At 49.0% G+C, this 14,525-nt stretch overlaps 1 protein-coding gene across 1 annotated transcript; it reads left to right on the forward strand.

Annotated features, from left to right (window-relative positions):
• Window positions 1–3,418: 3,418 nt before the first annotated feature.
• On the forward strand, window positions 3,419–8,334 carry LOC136571321 (fibulin-2-like). The gene is made up of 2 exons (XM_066571680.1): window positions 3,419–3,586; window positions 6,600–8,334. Exon 2 carries the CDS (start codon window positions 6,613–6,615, stop codon window positions 7,111–7,113), a length of 501 nt encoding a protein of 166 aa, XP_066427777.1. The 5' UTR covers window positions 3,419–3,586; window positions 6,600–6,612; the 3' UTR covers window positions 7,114–8,334.
• The last annotated feature ends 6,191 nt before the right edge of the window (window positions 8,335–14,525 follow it).

The raw sequence follows: 14,525 nt of genomic DNA on the forward strand, positions 1-14,525 counted from the left end.
GAAGGTCAGCAGAGCCATTTGCCATGGCTACCAAAAAACAAAAATGAAAGCAAATGTCAAAAGTGAGCTGTGGGAGCAAACTGGGGTGCCATTGAAACCCAGTTTGGGGGAGCTGCTCTCAAAAGACCCAGAGAGGTTCACAATCTTTCTGTGACTTTCTGGAGCTGCTCCAAGATGGCAACAACTAATTTCAATTTCAGCTAAGTGGCTACTCCATATTCTCAATCTAATCTGGTTTGTAGGAGACTTTTATTAAGTTATAGAATGCTGAAGTATTTACATTTAGGTAAAGTGTCTCTGCTGTCCATTGTTTCCTGAGTGACACGAGCGATTATCAGATTTTCTGAGAGTTTTTGCTTGTGCAATAACCATATTTGTCCAGAAAAACAAACTGATTAGCCCAACCCTCATCGTTTCATATTTATTTTAGCAATTCTGTGGCAAAGTGAAACCTGTTAGTCCATGCACATATCCCAAACTCACGGGAGTAAGTCTGAAAGTGCCCCATAACTCCATGAAGCCCAGAACTGAGTCTGAACCTGGACCAGCCTGGCTGTTATGGGTTAACCCAGAGCCCAGGGCTTCCAGCAGCTGCAGGGCTGCAGGGCAGTGAGCTGCAGACAGGCTCCAGGACAGGCAGCTGCACTCCAGCAAAGGTGAAGTAACCACTGAGTATCCACCTCGAATATTTACAACTCCTTCTCTATGTTAACTATGAGTGTGGGAGCTAATAAAGGTGGGTGTGAGCTCCAGATACCCCAGGGCTGCTCCACCTGGGCTCACCAAGGCACTCCTGGGCTCCCTTCCCGTGTCCCTGGGGCTGCTCTTTGCAGGCACATCCAACAGTGGCACTGCCCTGCCCGGGGATGCTGCTGCTGTGTCTCCTGCTGTTTGCCAGCTGTGACCCTGAGGTGTCCCACAGGGCTGTGCCACCCTGCCCACCGTGTCTCTGGCATGGAAAAGGCCTCAGGAGGCAAGGGAGGAGTTTTCATGTGAGTTGTGTGCAGAAATCCCTGCAGGACCATGCAGAACCATCCCACCGTGCCCATACAGCACCAGTGGCGAGAGCAGCGTGTCCAAGCGTCCCTCCCACCACCCTTTGTCCCTTCTCCATACATCCCTGGGCCTGTCCTCTGGCAGGATGACCCCCTCTGGATAAACAGGCCTTGGAGCTCCTTTTCCTTCCCCTAGCATTGAGTCCCTGTCAGTATTTTATGTCTCCAAGCTGCCCAGCTTGGCACAGCTCGCTGCTCTGGAGCTCTTGTGGGGGTTCTGGACCAGAGGGATGGGGAATTCCAGGCTTCAGGAGCCATGAGAGGGGAGCAGGAGGTGGATGAAGGCCAGGCAGCATCCCAGCCCACTGTCCTGAGTGCAGAGTCCAGCTCCAGAGCTCCCTCAGCCTGCAGGTCCACCCCTGCCCTTCTCCCAGCACCTCCTGCTCTGTCACCTCGATTTTTTAAGATTTTCTAAGATTTTCTAAGCCTTCTGATGTTTACATTCTTGTAATGAACTTTCTCACACACTTTATGTAAGTAACTCATTGTTTTGCATTCTTTTATGGAAGAAGAGAAATTTGATGGGCTGTTGGTTTGTCCAGTGTCATTGGAGAGGTGGCACTGTCACCCTCCAGTCCACTGTCACTTTTGGAAATCTATAAATGTTAGAGTCAGAAAATAAAGTCCCCTTTTTTCATCTTGTGTTAGAGCTGAAATGAGGGATGCAGGACTCCAGGCACTCTCCAAAATGCAGTTTATTCCATCCAAGAGGTTGCAGCAGCCCAGGGTGGTGGGTGACAGAGCTGTGCCTACAGCTGTCAGCTCCAGCTGCAGGCAGGCCTGGAGACCCTTTGGTTTAGGTTCCAATGCATTATAGACTGTTCTTTGCTGAGCATCTTCATGCAGTACAACCAATCTATACCTGAAATTCTATCTATAGCCTGTCATAACTACTGTAATTACCATAGTCATGTTACTGTTCTCCAATCACTAAAAGTCAGTACATTGCAGTTTAACCTAGAAGTTGTTTTTCAGTTTTCTTTTCAGTGGAAAATTCTGAGACCTTTTTTCTACTTGCAACTTTGCTGACTTGTTTGCCTGTGCTATCTTCTTGCTTGGTAAAAACATCTTCTTGTTTGGGGTGGGTTTATCCTTTGCTCTAAGCCATAAAAACCCCTTCTACCTAACACACCCTGTGCCTCCTTGGTTATCCAGTCAGACTGGCCCAGCAATTCTTTTCTTCTATATCAAAACTTGCTTCCATTTCTATTCCTTCATCAGACTCTACATTTAAAAATCTTTCTGCTAAGCACACATATCTGTGAGACTTTCTTGGCAAACTTTCATCCTTCCCAACTGTGACAGTGTTCACAGGGGTCTGAGGATGAGGGAAGAGACGAGGATCTGACTCCATGGTTCAGAAGGCTGATTTTTTATTTTATGATATATATTACATTAAAACTATACTAAAAGAATAGAAGAAAGGATTTCATCAGAAGGCTGGCTAAGAATAGAATAGCAAAGAATGATAACAAAGGTTTGTGGCTCGGACAGAGAGTCTGAGCCAGCTGACTGTGATTGGCCATTAATTAGAAACAACCACATGAGACCAATCCCAGATGCACCTGTTGCATTCCACAGCAGCAGATAACCATTGTTAAATTCTGTTCCTGAGGCCTCCCAGCTTCTCAGGAGAAAAAAATCCTAAGGAAAGGATTTTTCATAAAAGATGCCTGCGACACCCCACAACCTTGAGAACAGCAGTGTGTGCCTGTCGTGTTGTTTCGTGTCCTGTAGTGACACTGCTCAAAGGGTGAGCCCTGTGTGCCCCCAGAACCTTCACTGCTTTCCAGCCCCATCTGCCCCAAGATGCCTCTGCTCTGCACCCCTCTGTTCTGTAGGGTTGGGGGACACATTTCCAATGAGATCATGAGCACATCAGGGCAAGACATTTCCACAGCAGGGACCAAATGGCCCAGGGGGAAGAAGCTCAGGCTGCCTGTGCTGGTCAGGGCACATGAAATTTGTGCATCCCTTCCCTGCTGAGATCCACAGCCTTGGCTCCCTGCAGCTCAATCCAGAGGAAAACAAACCCCAAGGGCTTTAAAGGCTGGAGAGCTGCCCTGTCCTGGGAAGCTGTGTGCCCTGAGAAGGTCCATGCCCACTCCCTGGCTCCCACATTTTGGGGTGCATCACCCCAGAGCCGGCTGCGTTTCAGGCACAAGGAGGGAATTTCTGCCTTCCCACCGCTTTTAACTCCTTTTTTCCTCCCTGTGGCCTCCAGCGTCCCTGTCCCCAGCAGCCTGTGCAGCACAGGGGGGCTGATGGTGCTTCACAAACCCCGGGGAGGTTTGCCCAGAGGGGCGTGGGGAGCCAGGACAGAGCTGGGATTGGCCTGAGCTCAGACAGAGCCAACACCGGCAGCGAGATAAGCATCTCGCTGGGCAGGGCCAGCACCTTGGAGGCTTCCCCGCCTCCCTTTTGGCCCCGCCAGGGCCCCACCGTGCAGACACATAAATAGAGGTGCGGGCAGCAGCGGGGCTGCATCCCAAGGGATCCCAGAGCATCCCAGCGCCCGTCCCACCCTGCAGGTAACCCGGGAGCCACGGGGAACGGGGCAGGGCCAGCCTGCATCCCCCAGAAGGGAGGGGAGGATGAGCATTTCCCCAGGGAATAGCGGGAGCCCGGTGATGCTGCTCCCATGGAATGGTTCTGCTGGGAATGGGCTCTGCTGGAGGTGCCCAATTTCACTGCTGGGTAGGGTGGGGTGTTCTGGCAATGGTTGGGGTGTGAGAAATCTTCTCCCAGGACTCGGTGATGGTTGGTGGGGGTGTCCTGCTCTGCCTGTGTGGGGCAGCCAGGAGGGAGCTCCTGGGGAAGGAAATTCCTTTCCAGCAGCAGCTTTTCCATGGGGAGCATGGCTGGGTGTGCCCGTGTTCACAGGGGAATCAGGATGAGGGAAGAGACCAGGATCTGACTCCATGTTTCAGAAGGCTGATTTATTATTTTATGATATATATTACATTAAAACTATACTAAAAGAATAGAAGAAAGGATTTCATCAGAAGGCTGGCTAAGAATAGAATAATAAGGAATGATAACAAAGGCTTGTGGCTTGGGCTCTCTGTCCGAGCCAGCTGGGCTGTGATTGGCCATTAATTAGAAACAACCACATGAGACCAATCCCAGATGCACCTGTTGCATTCCACAGCAGCAGATAACCATTGGTTACATTTTGTTCCTGAGGCCTCTCAGCTTCTCAGGAGGAAAATTCCTAAGGAAAGGATTTTCCATAAAAGATGTCAGTGACAGCTGGGTTCTGTGCCAGTCCTCAGGGAATGGCAGCAAATAACCACTAGATTAAAATGTGTGAATGAAAGGAAGGGGCAGAACAACTCCAGCAAAGACAAAGCTGGTCTAAGGTACTTAAACTAGCAAAAGCATGCTTTAAAACCAGAAAAGCTTCAAAGTCTTTCTTTTTTTTTTTTTTTTTCCAAATTGATAACAGACAGGGGCTGTGCTTTCAAGGTTTTTTTTTTATGATTATGCAACTTGCAAATGTTTTTTGTTTAAGGAGATGTTAAGAAATAACTGCAAGTAGTTGCATGCCTGCAAGATTAGGAAATTGGGGTTATCAAAGGGTGATGATATAAATGTAATCAAAGGTGGCAATGGGAGAAGAGTCCAGAGCTGGAAGGACCCAGTGCAGGAAGGAGGAAGGTGTATTTAATACACCAGGACACAGGGGGACTCAGACAGAGGGAAGGGATCCAAAAAATGCATTTAGAGGAAACACTGGGTCTTGAAAAGCTGGAAAAAAAAAAGAGTCCTCAGCCTTTAAACAGGAAGAGGATTCAGCCTGGGCTGCCAGGTGCTGTGCATCCAAGGTGTGAGTGGAGGAGGAGGAGGGAGCAGGCACAGGGAGGGAATTTCATGCCAGGAGTGACTCTCTAAGAACAGGCTGGCCAAAGAAATGGAGATGACAAAGAGCTGAGTCCCACAGGAATGCCCGCCAACACTGGAAACATCTTCCTTAAGGAAAAAAGGTTTTTGCAGTTCAAATAGAGATGGAGTGACCCCCTTGGCTTCCTTTGAAGGAGTGAGGTGGCTGGGAAAGGCAGGCAGTGAGTGGCAGAGCAGGACAGGCTGGGAGCTGACACCCAGACCTGGTGCCTGGAGCAGCCACAGGGCAAAGCACCAAAGCAGACAGTGCTTCTGTGAGCCCTGCTTCTGCCCAGGCCTGCATGCCTTCCAGGAACAACTAATTTCTCATTGAAATGTCAATTGTTAGCACCAACACGAGGGTGAGCAAGTCCCATTTGCCATGGGGCAGCCATGCCAAGGCTCAGTGAGTGCTGCAGGGTGGGCTGTGCCCAGCAGTGCCCACCTGTGTGAGCCCTGGGGATGGAGGGCACTGTGGCAGGGCCAGGATGGGCTTTGGGGGTGAGAGATTCTGGTTTAGAGCAAAACCCTCCTGGCACCTGATTTAGAGCAAACCCTCCTGGTACCTGATTTAGAGCAAACCCTCCTGGTACCTGATGCTGTTGAATCAGGGACAGAAAGACTCCAGTCTTCAGGGGGGTCAGAGGGCTCACTTTAATGAAAGGAAAGGGTTTTTTATAATGTGACTTGCTAAAGTGATCCTTGATTGGCCTCAGAGTAGAACCATCTCACACCACTGGTGACTGTGAATAGCACACTGTGAAGAGCCATAACTATACACAATAGCTACAGAAAGAGAGATAATTATTGTTTTAATTCTTTCCTCCAAGATTCCCAGGCTTGGGAGAAATTCTTTGTTCTTTCTTTGACTGAACTGAGAATCTCCACGGGCACCCATGGGTGACCCAACCTCCAGCCATGGGCTCCTTAAGGAGATGGGGCTGATCCCCTGGCTCTAACCTGTGGAGGGGCCCAGGACCTTCAGTGTGACACTGTGTGCGCGTGTGGCACTGTGTGTGCGTGTGACACTCCCTTCAGTGTGACACTGTGTGTGCGTGTGGCACTCCCTTCAGTGTGACACTGTGTGTGCGTGTGACACTGTGTGTGCGTGTGGCACTCCCTTCAGTGTGGCACTGTGTGCGTGTGGCACTCCCTTCAGTGTGGCACTGTGTGCGTGTGGCACTCCCTTCAGTGTGGCACTGTGTGTGCGTGTGACACTCCCTGCTTATGCCGCTCCGTGTGACGTGCCCTGTGTGTGACACTTCGTGTCTGTGTGCAACACTCCCTTCAATGTGCTACTCCCTTCTGCGTGACACTCCCTTCAGTGTGCCCCTGTGTGACACTCCCTGCGTGTGCCCACCCTTCAGTGTGACACTCCCTTCAGTGTGACACTCCCTTCAGTGTGCCCCTGTGTGACACTCCCTGCGTGTGCCCACCCTTCAGTGTGACACTCCCTTCAGTGTGACACTCCCTTCAGCGTGCCCCTGTGTGACACTCCCTTCAGTGTGACACGCCCTGCGTGTGGCACTCCCTGCCTATGCCACTCCGTGTGACATTGCTGTGTGTGACACTTCGTGTCTGCGTGCGCCACTCCCTGCGTGTGCCCACCCTCTGTGTGCCGCTCCCTGTGTGACACCTGCTCCCATTTCCCTTTTCCCCCAGGGCCACCAGGACCATGCCTCTCCCCGCCGCCCTCCTCCTGTGCCTCGCCTCCCTCCTGCTCCGCAGCGCATCCCCCAGTCCCGCCTGCGACCGCAGCGCCTGCCCGCCGTGCCCCGAGGGCGACGCGGAGGTGCCACCGCCCCCCGGCGCCACCGCCTGCTGTCCCCCGTGCCCGCTGTCCTGCCCCTGCCCGCCCCACCTGCAGGCCGACTGCGAGCTCCACGGCTTCCCTGGGGGCCGCGTCCCCGCCGGCCGCTCCTTCTACATCGACTTCGCCCGGCGGCTGTGCCGCTGCGGGGACGGCGGCGACATCGCCTGCAGCCCGCTCTGCCCGCGCCCCGAGCCCGCCTGCCGCGCCCTGGGCAGCCCGGTGGCCGATGGGTGTCCCCGGTGCGTGTGCTACGACCCCGAGGGGATGGCGGTGCCCGCCGGCTCCTCCGTGCGCCGCGGCTCCCGGGAGTGCCGGTGCCCTGCCCTGGGCGGGGACATGGAGTGCGCGGAGCCCCAGGAGTGAGGGTGCCCTCGCCGCAGCGACACCTGCGACCCTGTTCGCAGGGGTGCCAGGATGAGGGAAGAGACGAGAATGTTGACTCCGTGTTTCAGAAGGCTTGATTTATTATTTTATGTTATATATTATATTAAAACTATACTAAAAGAATAGAAGAAAGGATTTCATCAGAAGGCTGGCTAAGAATAAAATAGCAAAGAATGAATAACAAAGGTTTGTGACTGACCAGACAGTCCGAGCCAGCTGGGCTGTGATTGGCCATTAATGAGAAACAACCCCATGAGCCCAATCCCAGATCCACCTGTTGCATTCCACACCAGCAGATAACCATTGTTTACATTTTGTTCCTGAGGCCTCTCAGCTTCTCAGGAGAAAAAATCCTAAGGAAAGGATTTTTCAGAAAATATCATGGCTACACAAAACCTTCCTGGGCTTTGGGGCATCCTTGCTGAGGGGCTTTGAGGGGAATGACAGATTTTGTCTTTACAAGCTGTGGGGTCTGTTGGTAGATAAAACTGGCACTGAGAGATGAAAGAAACAATGGGGAGGGTTCCACTGATTGGAGAATGGGATTCCACTGATTGATCAATGGGATTCCACTGTGATTAATGGAAAAAAGAGATTTTGCTTTTACGGATAAACTTTAGGCTTGGCGGATAAAGGAAATTGGGAGTTGAAAGGTGCAAGAAACAATGGGGGAAAAGCCCAAGTTCCATAAGAATTAAAAACTAAAAGGGAGGGTTATAGAGGGAAATATATATTAGAGGGAAATCTCTGGTAGCAGGCATTCTGGGCAGTCTGTACCTCTCAAGTACCTCAGCCAAGGGGGAAAGACAGAAGGGAAATTGGGATAAAAGGAGTCTGTGTCCTCCAAAAATTTGAGAGATCCCAGGGGAATGCCCCATGGCCTCTCCCTTTATTCCAATAAAGTAAAAGGCCTCCTCTGTCTCGTGTTTGGACAGTTTCAAAGGGTCCCTGAGGATGTGGGGGTTGCTGCCCTCTGGACAGGGGGGATGCCACATTCTCTGTCATTCATGGGCCAGGGCAAGGTGTCTGCTGGGGGTGAGCTTGCTTGCTTGTGAGGTTTGTTCCACAGGTACAAACTGGCTGCTGCGAGCGTGTAACTGGGGCAAACACAGCTGTTTATTTATTTGGAAGGTGATTCTGCTTTTGTATGTGTTTGTGTTTATATAGGCTGTTTATATTAAACTCTCTGGATGAACCTCCTCCCAGGAGCCAGGCTTTTTGTTCCTGTAATGCTGTCCTGTGGTGGGACCAAGACCAGAAGGCTGGCTGACACCTTCTCTCCAAGCTTTTCATGAGCTGGGAGGAGTTGGTGGGTGAGCACAGCTCTGGGTTCATGGGAGATGAACCCCTCTCCTGTCTCCATCCTCCAGAGCAAAGCCTGGTGGCACTCAAGTCTCTGTCCTTCACAGCCCCCTTGGTCCTACCCAGGGCTGGCCCCACTGTCAGTGCCAGTTCAGCAGGAATGCCCCAAAATGTGTCTCAGTGACTGTGTCCTCTGGATACAGACACAGGATACAGCATACTGCATCTTCTGAGTGCTTTGACATGTATAAATACACACACACATATAAATATATCTATATATAAAACCCACAGCTTCATCAGGCTGTGTTATTAACACATGTTAATTGTTTAAGGGTTGAATAAAATAATTGTTTTATTGTTTAACGATTGAATAGAATAAAATAATTGTTAATCGTTTAAGGATTGAATAAGATAATTGTTACCAGTGAATTTTTGAAGACTTTACTGATAAAGACACCCATGTTTTCCTCTTGTTTTAGCTGGTGCTACTTGGGCCACACAAGGCTCTCTCCAACCACCTTGGCTGCTGGTACAGCTGGATACCTTAAGTGGGTCTCTGGGATTATTTAAATTTTCTTCTCTTCTGCTCTGTCTTCTGCTGTTTGACTGCAAAAAAACAAAACAAAAAAAAAACCTCAAACCAAAACAACAACAAAAACAAACAACTCCAAAAATAAAAATCCCCAGTGAGCAAGGGGCTTTCATGTGGAGGGTGAGGAAAAGGTTGGAGGAAGCAGGTGAATTTGGGTTTTGGGATGCAGCAGGGGTCTCCATCCACTGGGGAAGGGACCTTAAGGATTGTACAGTTCCAACTCCCCTGCCATGGGCAGGGACACCTTTCACTGTCCCAGGTTCCTCAGAGCTCCATCCAGCCTGGCCTTGGGCCCTTCCAGGCATGGAGCAGCCACAGCTTCTCTGGGCACCCTGTGCTAATTCACCACCCTCAGAGTGAATAATTTTTTTCCTATATCTAACCAAAATTTCCCTTCTTTCAGCTTGAAGCCGTTTCCTTTGTCCTGTCACACCAGACCCTTGGGAATTCTCTCTTTCCATGTTTTTTGTAGGTTCCCTTCAGGCACTGGAAGGCCACAAGGAGGTCACCCCAAAGCCTCTGGGCTGAACAATCCCAATCCTCCCAGCCTTTCCTCACAGCACAGCTGCTCCATGCTTCTGCTGCAGGAAATGGGGCTTGACCTGACAACACTTCACCCTCTTCTCTTCCCCATTCAGTGTAAAAATCTTGGTTTTCAGTGAGGTTAAAGCTCACTGTTCACCTTCCAGACACCAGACATCCCATTGCCACCGTGTCCACCAGCAGCACAGGAAATTCTTTCCATGACAGGTTTCTATTTACCTGCTGTCCAGGTATTTACAAATTGTCCAGATAGTTACAAATTACACATCCTCTATGCCCTTGTGAGGTGAGGGTGTTTAAGTCCATGGGGTTGGCTCTCTTTTGCATCTGCCAAGAATTTAAGGAGATCAGGACGAGTTTGCGAGGGCAGTGATGGGGTTTGCAAGCACAGGGATTACCCAGAGGGAGTCAGGAGGGATTTGCAAAGGCTCCTCACTGCCTGGGGAGGGTGCTGGGCTGCCTGGGGTTGTTTATCCTTTGTCACACATCTTATCTGTCTCAGGGCTCCCTGCTTTGTGTGACTGATAACCTTGGAGCAGGGGGGAGTGACCGACAGATGGGCAGCCCCTGCATAACATTGGGATTGTCTGCGGTACCCAGTGTCAGCACGGGAACAATGACAGAGTTATTGGCCAAATATCCCTGCAAAAAGGTCCCTGTTGGCTCCTTTGCAAGCTGCTCCTTGGAGGTGGTGCAGAGTTTCTTTGCTCTGATGTGAAATACCTTCTGTCTCCAGGATCTCTGTCTGCATTTCATCACACTGAAAGCAGGAGCTGCATTATTTTACTTTGACCAAGAACAGCACGGGGAAAAAATTAAAAACTCACAGTGATCAGTTGTCAGAATTTATTCTGACATTAAATTGAATGTCCTGGGGTCTGGCATGCTTTGTTTGAATGGGTGTTGTCCTGGATTCTCCAGTATTAATCACCCATGTGCTTGTCTGCAATTTGGACACAGTATTGCTGGTGTTATTTGTATTTTTCCAGGTCAGATTTTCCCCAGTCTGGGCAGTTTTGTGGCTACTCCTTCATGGTCATTGTCACTTTGCATCACAGCCAGGCACATGTTTGCAGGGAAGGACTGCAAATGTTTCTCAAGAGCAAAGCAACACACAAACTCCTGTGCATCCCTAAATGAGCCCTGAGAACTGAAACCAAAGCTGAAATTTGCAGCTCCCAAAAAGAACTCATTTAACACGTGGAGCAATTGAGTTTTGGGGTTTTTTATTTTTTTTGGTAAAGGATCACTACTGGTGTTTAGTTAGTTGTGGAAGGGACTGGGACTTTCCTCATCATGTTAATCATAAAATGGTTTATTTAAATAGATCCATGCTTTATCCCCGAGCCCTTTCAGGTCCTGCCTCATGAGGCTGTAAAACATTGAAATATTCATGAATGAAAGCCCATCAGGAGTCTTCCTTTGGGCACGGCTCTGTCAAGAAGTTGAAGTGTTTGCCCAAGTCCCTCTGCCTTTTCCAGCAGCCTGCCAGAAGTGAATTCCTCAGGTGTGTTCACCAAACAGCTTTAGCACCCAGACTGCATTTGCAGAGCCCACGTGTGGGGGGCTGGCTGCTTGCCATTTGTTTTTTTCCCAGTTATTATGCTCTTAAGTGATCAGAAATCTTGATCCACGGCAGGTTCTGCACTGGTGATTTCTGATCAGGATGAGAACAGAGGTTTCCTAGAGGAGCCCCTGATTAAATTAGAGCATAGTCACTCAGTGTTGGTAATGGGCTGAGCACACACCCCTAGAAATAGTTTTTCTTTGAAATTTGGGGCAAGGGAGAGAGGTAACACTTGACACTTTTGAATATGCTCATTATAGGAAATTTTAAGCTGCCCTGATACACCAAAGGTGCACTGCATTTATTAACAGCAAATTGCACAAGGATGGGAGGCACACAAACAAGTGTATTTGGGGTTTTATGATTTAATAGGAGTGCTGTGGGTTGGAGACAAAGTGAGGATTGGTGAAAGGTTGGGCTCTGTGATCTTGAAGGTCTTTTCAACTTAATTGATTCTGTTCTATGATTTAGCCTCAGCATTGTGCATCTCCACTAAAACCAGCTTTTTAAAAATCATTCTGATACTGCATCCATAGCAGCACCCACAGCTCAGCTCTCCAAGGCTGTTGGGCTTTTTCCAGCAGCTGGCTTTGAATCCTGGAGTGATTTGCAGAGTCATTATTCATGGCTATTCACAGTTCAGAAGTTCAAGAGACACAAAAAAAGTCCAGGGTATGGAATCGAAGATTAATTGTTGCCAGTTTCCAAAGAAAGGAAGGGGAAAGAAAAAGAGAAAAAGGGATAAGAATGCAAAACCAGTTATTTGAAAGCAGAATGGAGGATCTTAGAGGAAAACTATTGTTTCTGGAGCTGCTGAAAGTGTTCCTGTGTGTACAAGTGAGTCAGGAACATTGTTTCCAGCATCTGGAAAGCTGGGAGAGCAGCATAGCCATTACCTAACAAATGCCAACCCAGTTCCTCAAAACCTTTGGAATTTTGCCATTTCGAATTTCATTTGGTGATGATGCTTAAAATTTTCAAGAGCTTTCAGGTCTGGATCCAGCTACAGTACTGAGTTAAGAAACTTAACCAGAATCAGCTGTGCAAAACAGTCCTTTTGTGTATTAAAAAAAAAAAAAAGGGACAGAAATATTCTCTCTCCTTCCTGGCCTTAATTGGGATCCTGCCCATGGAACCTTATATATTCTAAGTATCTTAGAAAAATCAATATCTGCACAGTAACTGAATTTGTAATTATTGTAATTGCACATATCAATAAGTCCCCTTGTCTTTTCTGTGTGCCAGTCTCTGCTGAGAGCAAGGAGTCTAAACCTTAAAGACCAAACAGGGCCATGAACTGAGCTGTGCAGAAACGTGAGGAAACAGAATTTGATGAATGTTAAGAAATTAAGGGAAGTGTCCATAGTTTGTAGCTCATAGTGAGATGTTGCAGGAGGAGGGACACACACAACCCTCAAGGTGGAAAGTCAATCACTGGATACTTAATTACAGGACTATTAATGTTGGAAAAATCCTCTGAGATCGAGTCCAAGCTGTGCCTGGTCCCCACCTTGTCCCAGCCCAGAGCTCTGAGTGCCACATCCAGCCCTTCCTTGGGCACCTCCAGGGCTGGGCACTCCAAACCTCCCTGGGCAGCCCCTGCCAATGTTTAACAACCCTTTAATTGAATATATTCCTGCTGCTGCTGTCCAAGCTGAGCCTGCCCTGGCCCAGCCTGAGGCCGTTCCCTCTGCTCCTGTCCCTGTTCCCTGGGAGCAGAGCCCGACCCCCCCGGCTGTGCCCTCCTGGCAGGGACTTGTGCAGAGCCACAAGGGCCCCTGAGCCTCCTTTGCTCCAGCCTCAGCCCCTGCCCAGCTCCCTCAGCCCCTCCTGGGGCTCCAGCCCCTGCCCAGCTCCGTTCCCTGCCCTGGACACGCTCCAGCCCCTCCAGGGCTCTCCTGCACTGAGGGACCCAAAACTGGACACAGCCCCTGAGGTGTGGCCTCAGCAGGGCCAGCACAGAGGGACAATCCCTGCCCAGTATGATCTGCATATTTCTTCAAGACTTCCAAAAATCTAACTTGAGAAATCCTTGGATCTTAGCAAAAATTATCTAAATTAATTTTTATTACCACAGTCACATTTAGTGTATGCTTCAGTTCGTATTTAGGATTCAGGATCAAGTTAATGAAAAATGTGCAAGGAATAATTTTCAGGAGTTGGTCCAAGGGCCTCAGCTCCTGCTTTGTGCAGTGGTGACACCAAAGTCCAACAGAGAAGGGAAATACCCACAGATGTTCCCTGATTACTTCACAAGCCCTAGATCACAGCTCAGTTGCATCAGGAAGAAAAACCAAACTTCACCTGCACAGGTCACATTGCTTTCAGATTTTAGGAGGGTACCAAAATTGATTTTTAATTCTGTGTTTTAAATACACGACAGATGTAATCCCACATAACTCACACACTCTGAACTTGCATGAATTTATAAATGGATAAATAAATACCTACTGTGTCCCAGCCATGTTGTTGGGTTGTTTTTGCAGAATTCTCATTTCACACTGTGTGTGTAGTTTATTTTCCTTTGCTTTAGCTGTGAGGATATTGCTCTGGTTTTTATGAACAGAGTCATTTAGGAACAGCCCTAAGCTGCAGACTAAAGGGCTTTGTAAACTGATGCTCCACAAAAGCAAACCAGCTCACCAGTTATTTACAACTATTTACTTCTGATTCCTGTAATGGCTTCTTGAAGAGGGGATTTATCTCTCAGGGGAATTTGAAACCATCCAACTAAAAATACTCAATATGGGACCTAATTTAGTTGACATAATCATATAATCACAGAATGGTTTGGGTTGGAAGGGACCTGAATCCAATTCCAACTTCCCTCACATGGGCAGGGACACCTTCCACTGTCCCAGGCTGCTCCAGCCCCAGTGTCCAGCCTGGCCTTGGGCACTGCCAGGGATGCAGGGGCAGCCACAGCTGCTCTGGGCACCCTGTGCCAGGGCCTGCCCACCCTCCCAGGGAAGAATCTTCCCTAGGATCTAATCTAACCCGACTCCCTCTCAGTCTGAAGCCATTCCCCTTGTGCTTTTCAGGTGGGGGATTTTTTTGTTTGTTGGTTTGTTTATTCATTTCAGATTAAGGAAAAAATTGCTGCCTGGCAGCAGTGGAGTTAAAATTATTTCCAGTTATATCACCAGGAGTTATTGTCACTACTCTCAGACACCCTTCTAATGCCAGTCAAGGAAATGATAAATACTCCTTTGTCTGCAACACAAACTACTTGTCTATCCACAGATTAACCCTCTAACCACAAACATGATCCAAAATCTGCTCTCTTCCCTCTGGAGGCACTCGTGGGTGTCACCATGCCAGATGCTGGGGAAGAGACAGCAGGAATAAATAATGCTCCAGCAGGAATAAATACTGCTCCAGTAC

This window comes from Molothrus aeneus, chromosome 2 (assembly GCF_037042795.1).
Source record: "Molothrus aeneus isolate 106 chromosome 2, BPBGC_Maene_1.0, whole genome shotgun sequence".
Classification (NCBI taxonomy): domain Eukaryota; kingdom Metazoa; phylum Chordata; class Aves; order Passeriformes; family Icteridae; genus Molothrus; species Molothrus aeneus.

Excerpts from the sequence above, each read along its gene's own strand:
- LOC136571321 (XM_066571680.1), top strand. The coding sequence starts at position 6,613 with ATGCCTCTCCCCGCCGCCCTCCTCCTGTGCCTCGCCTCCCTCCTGCTC.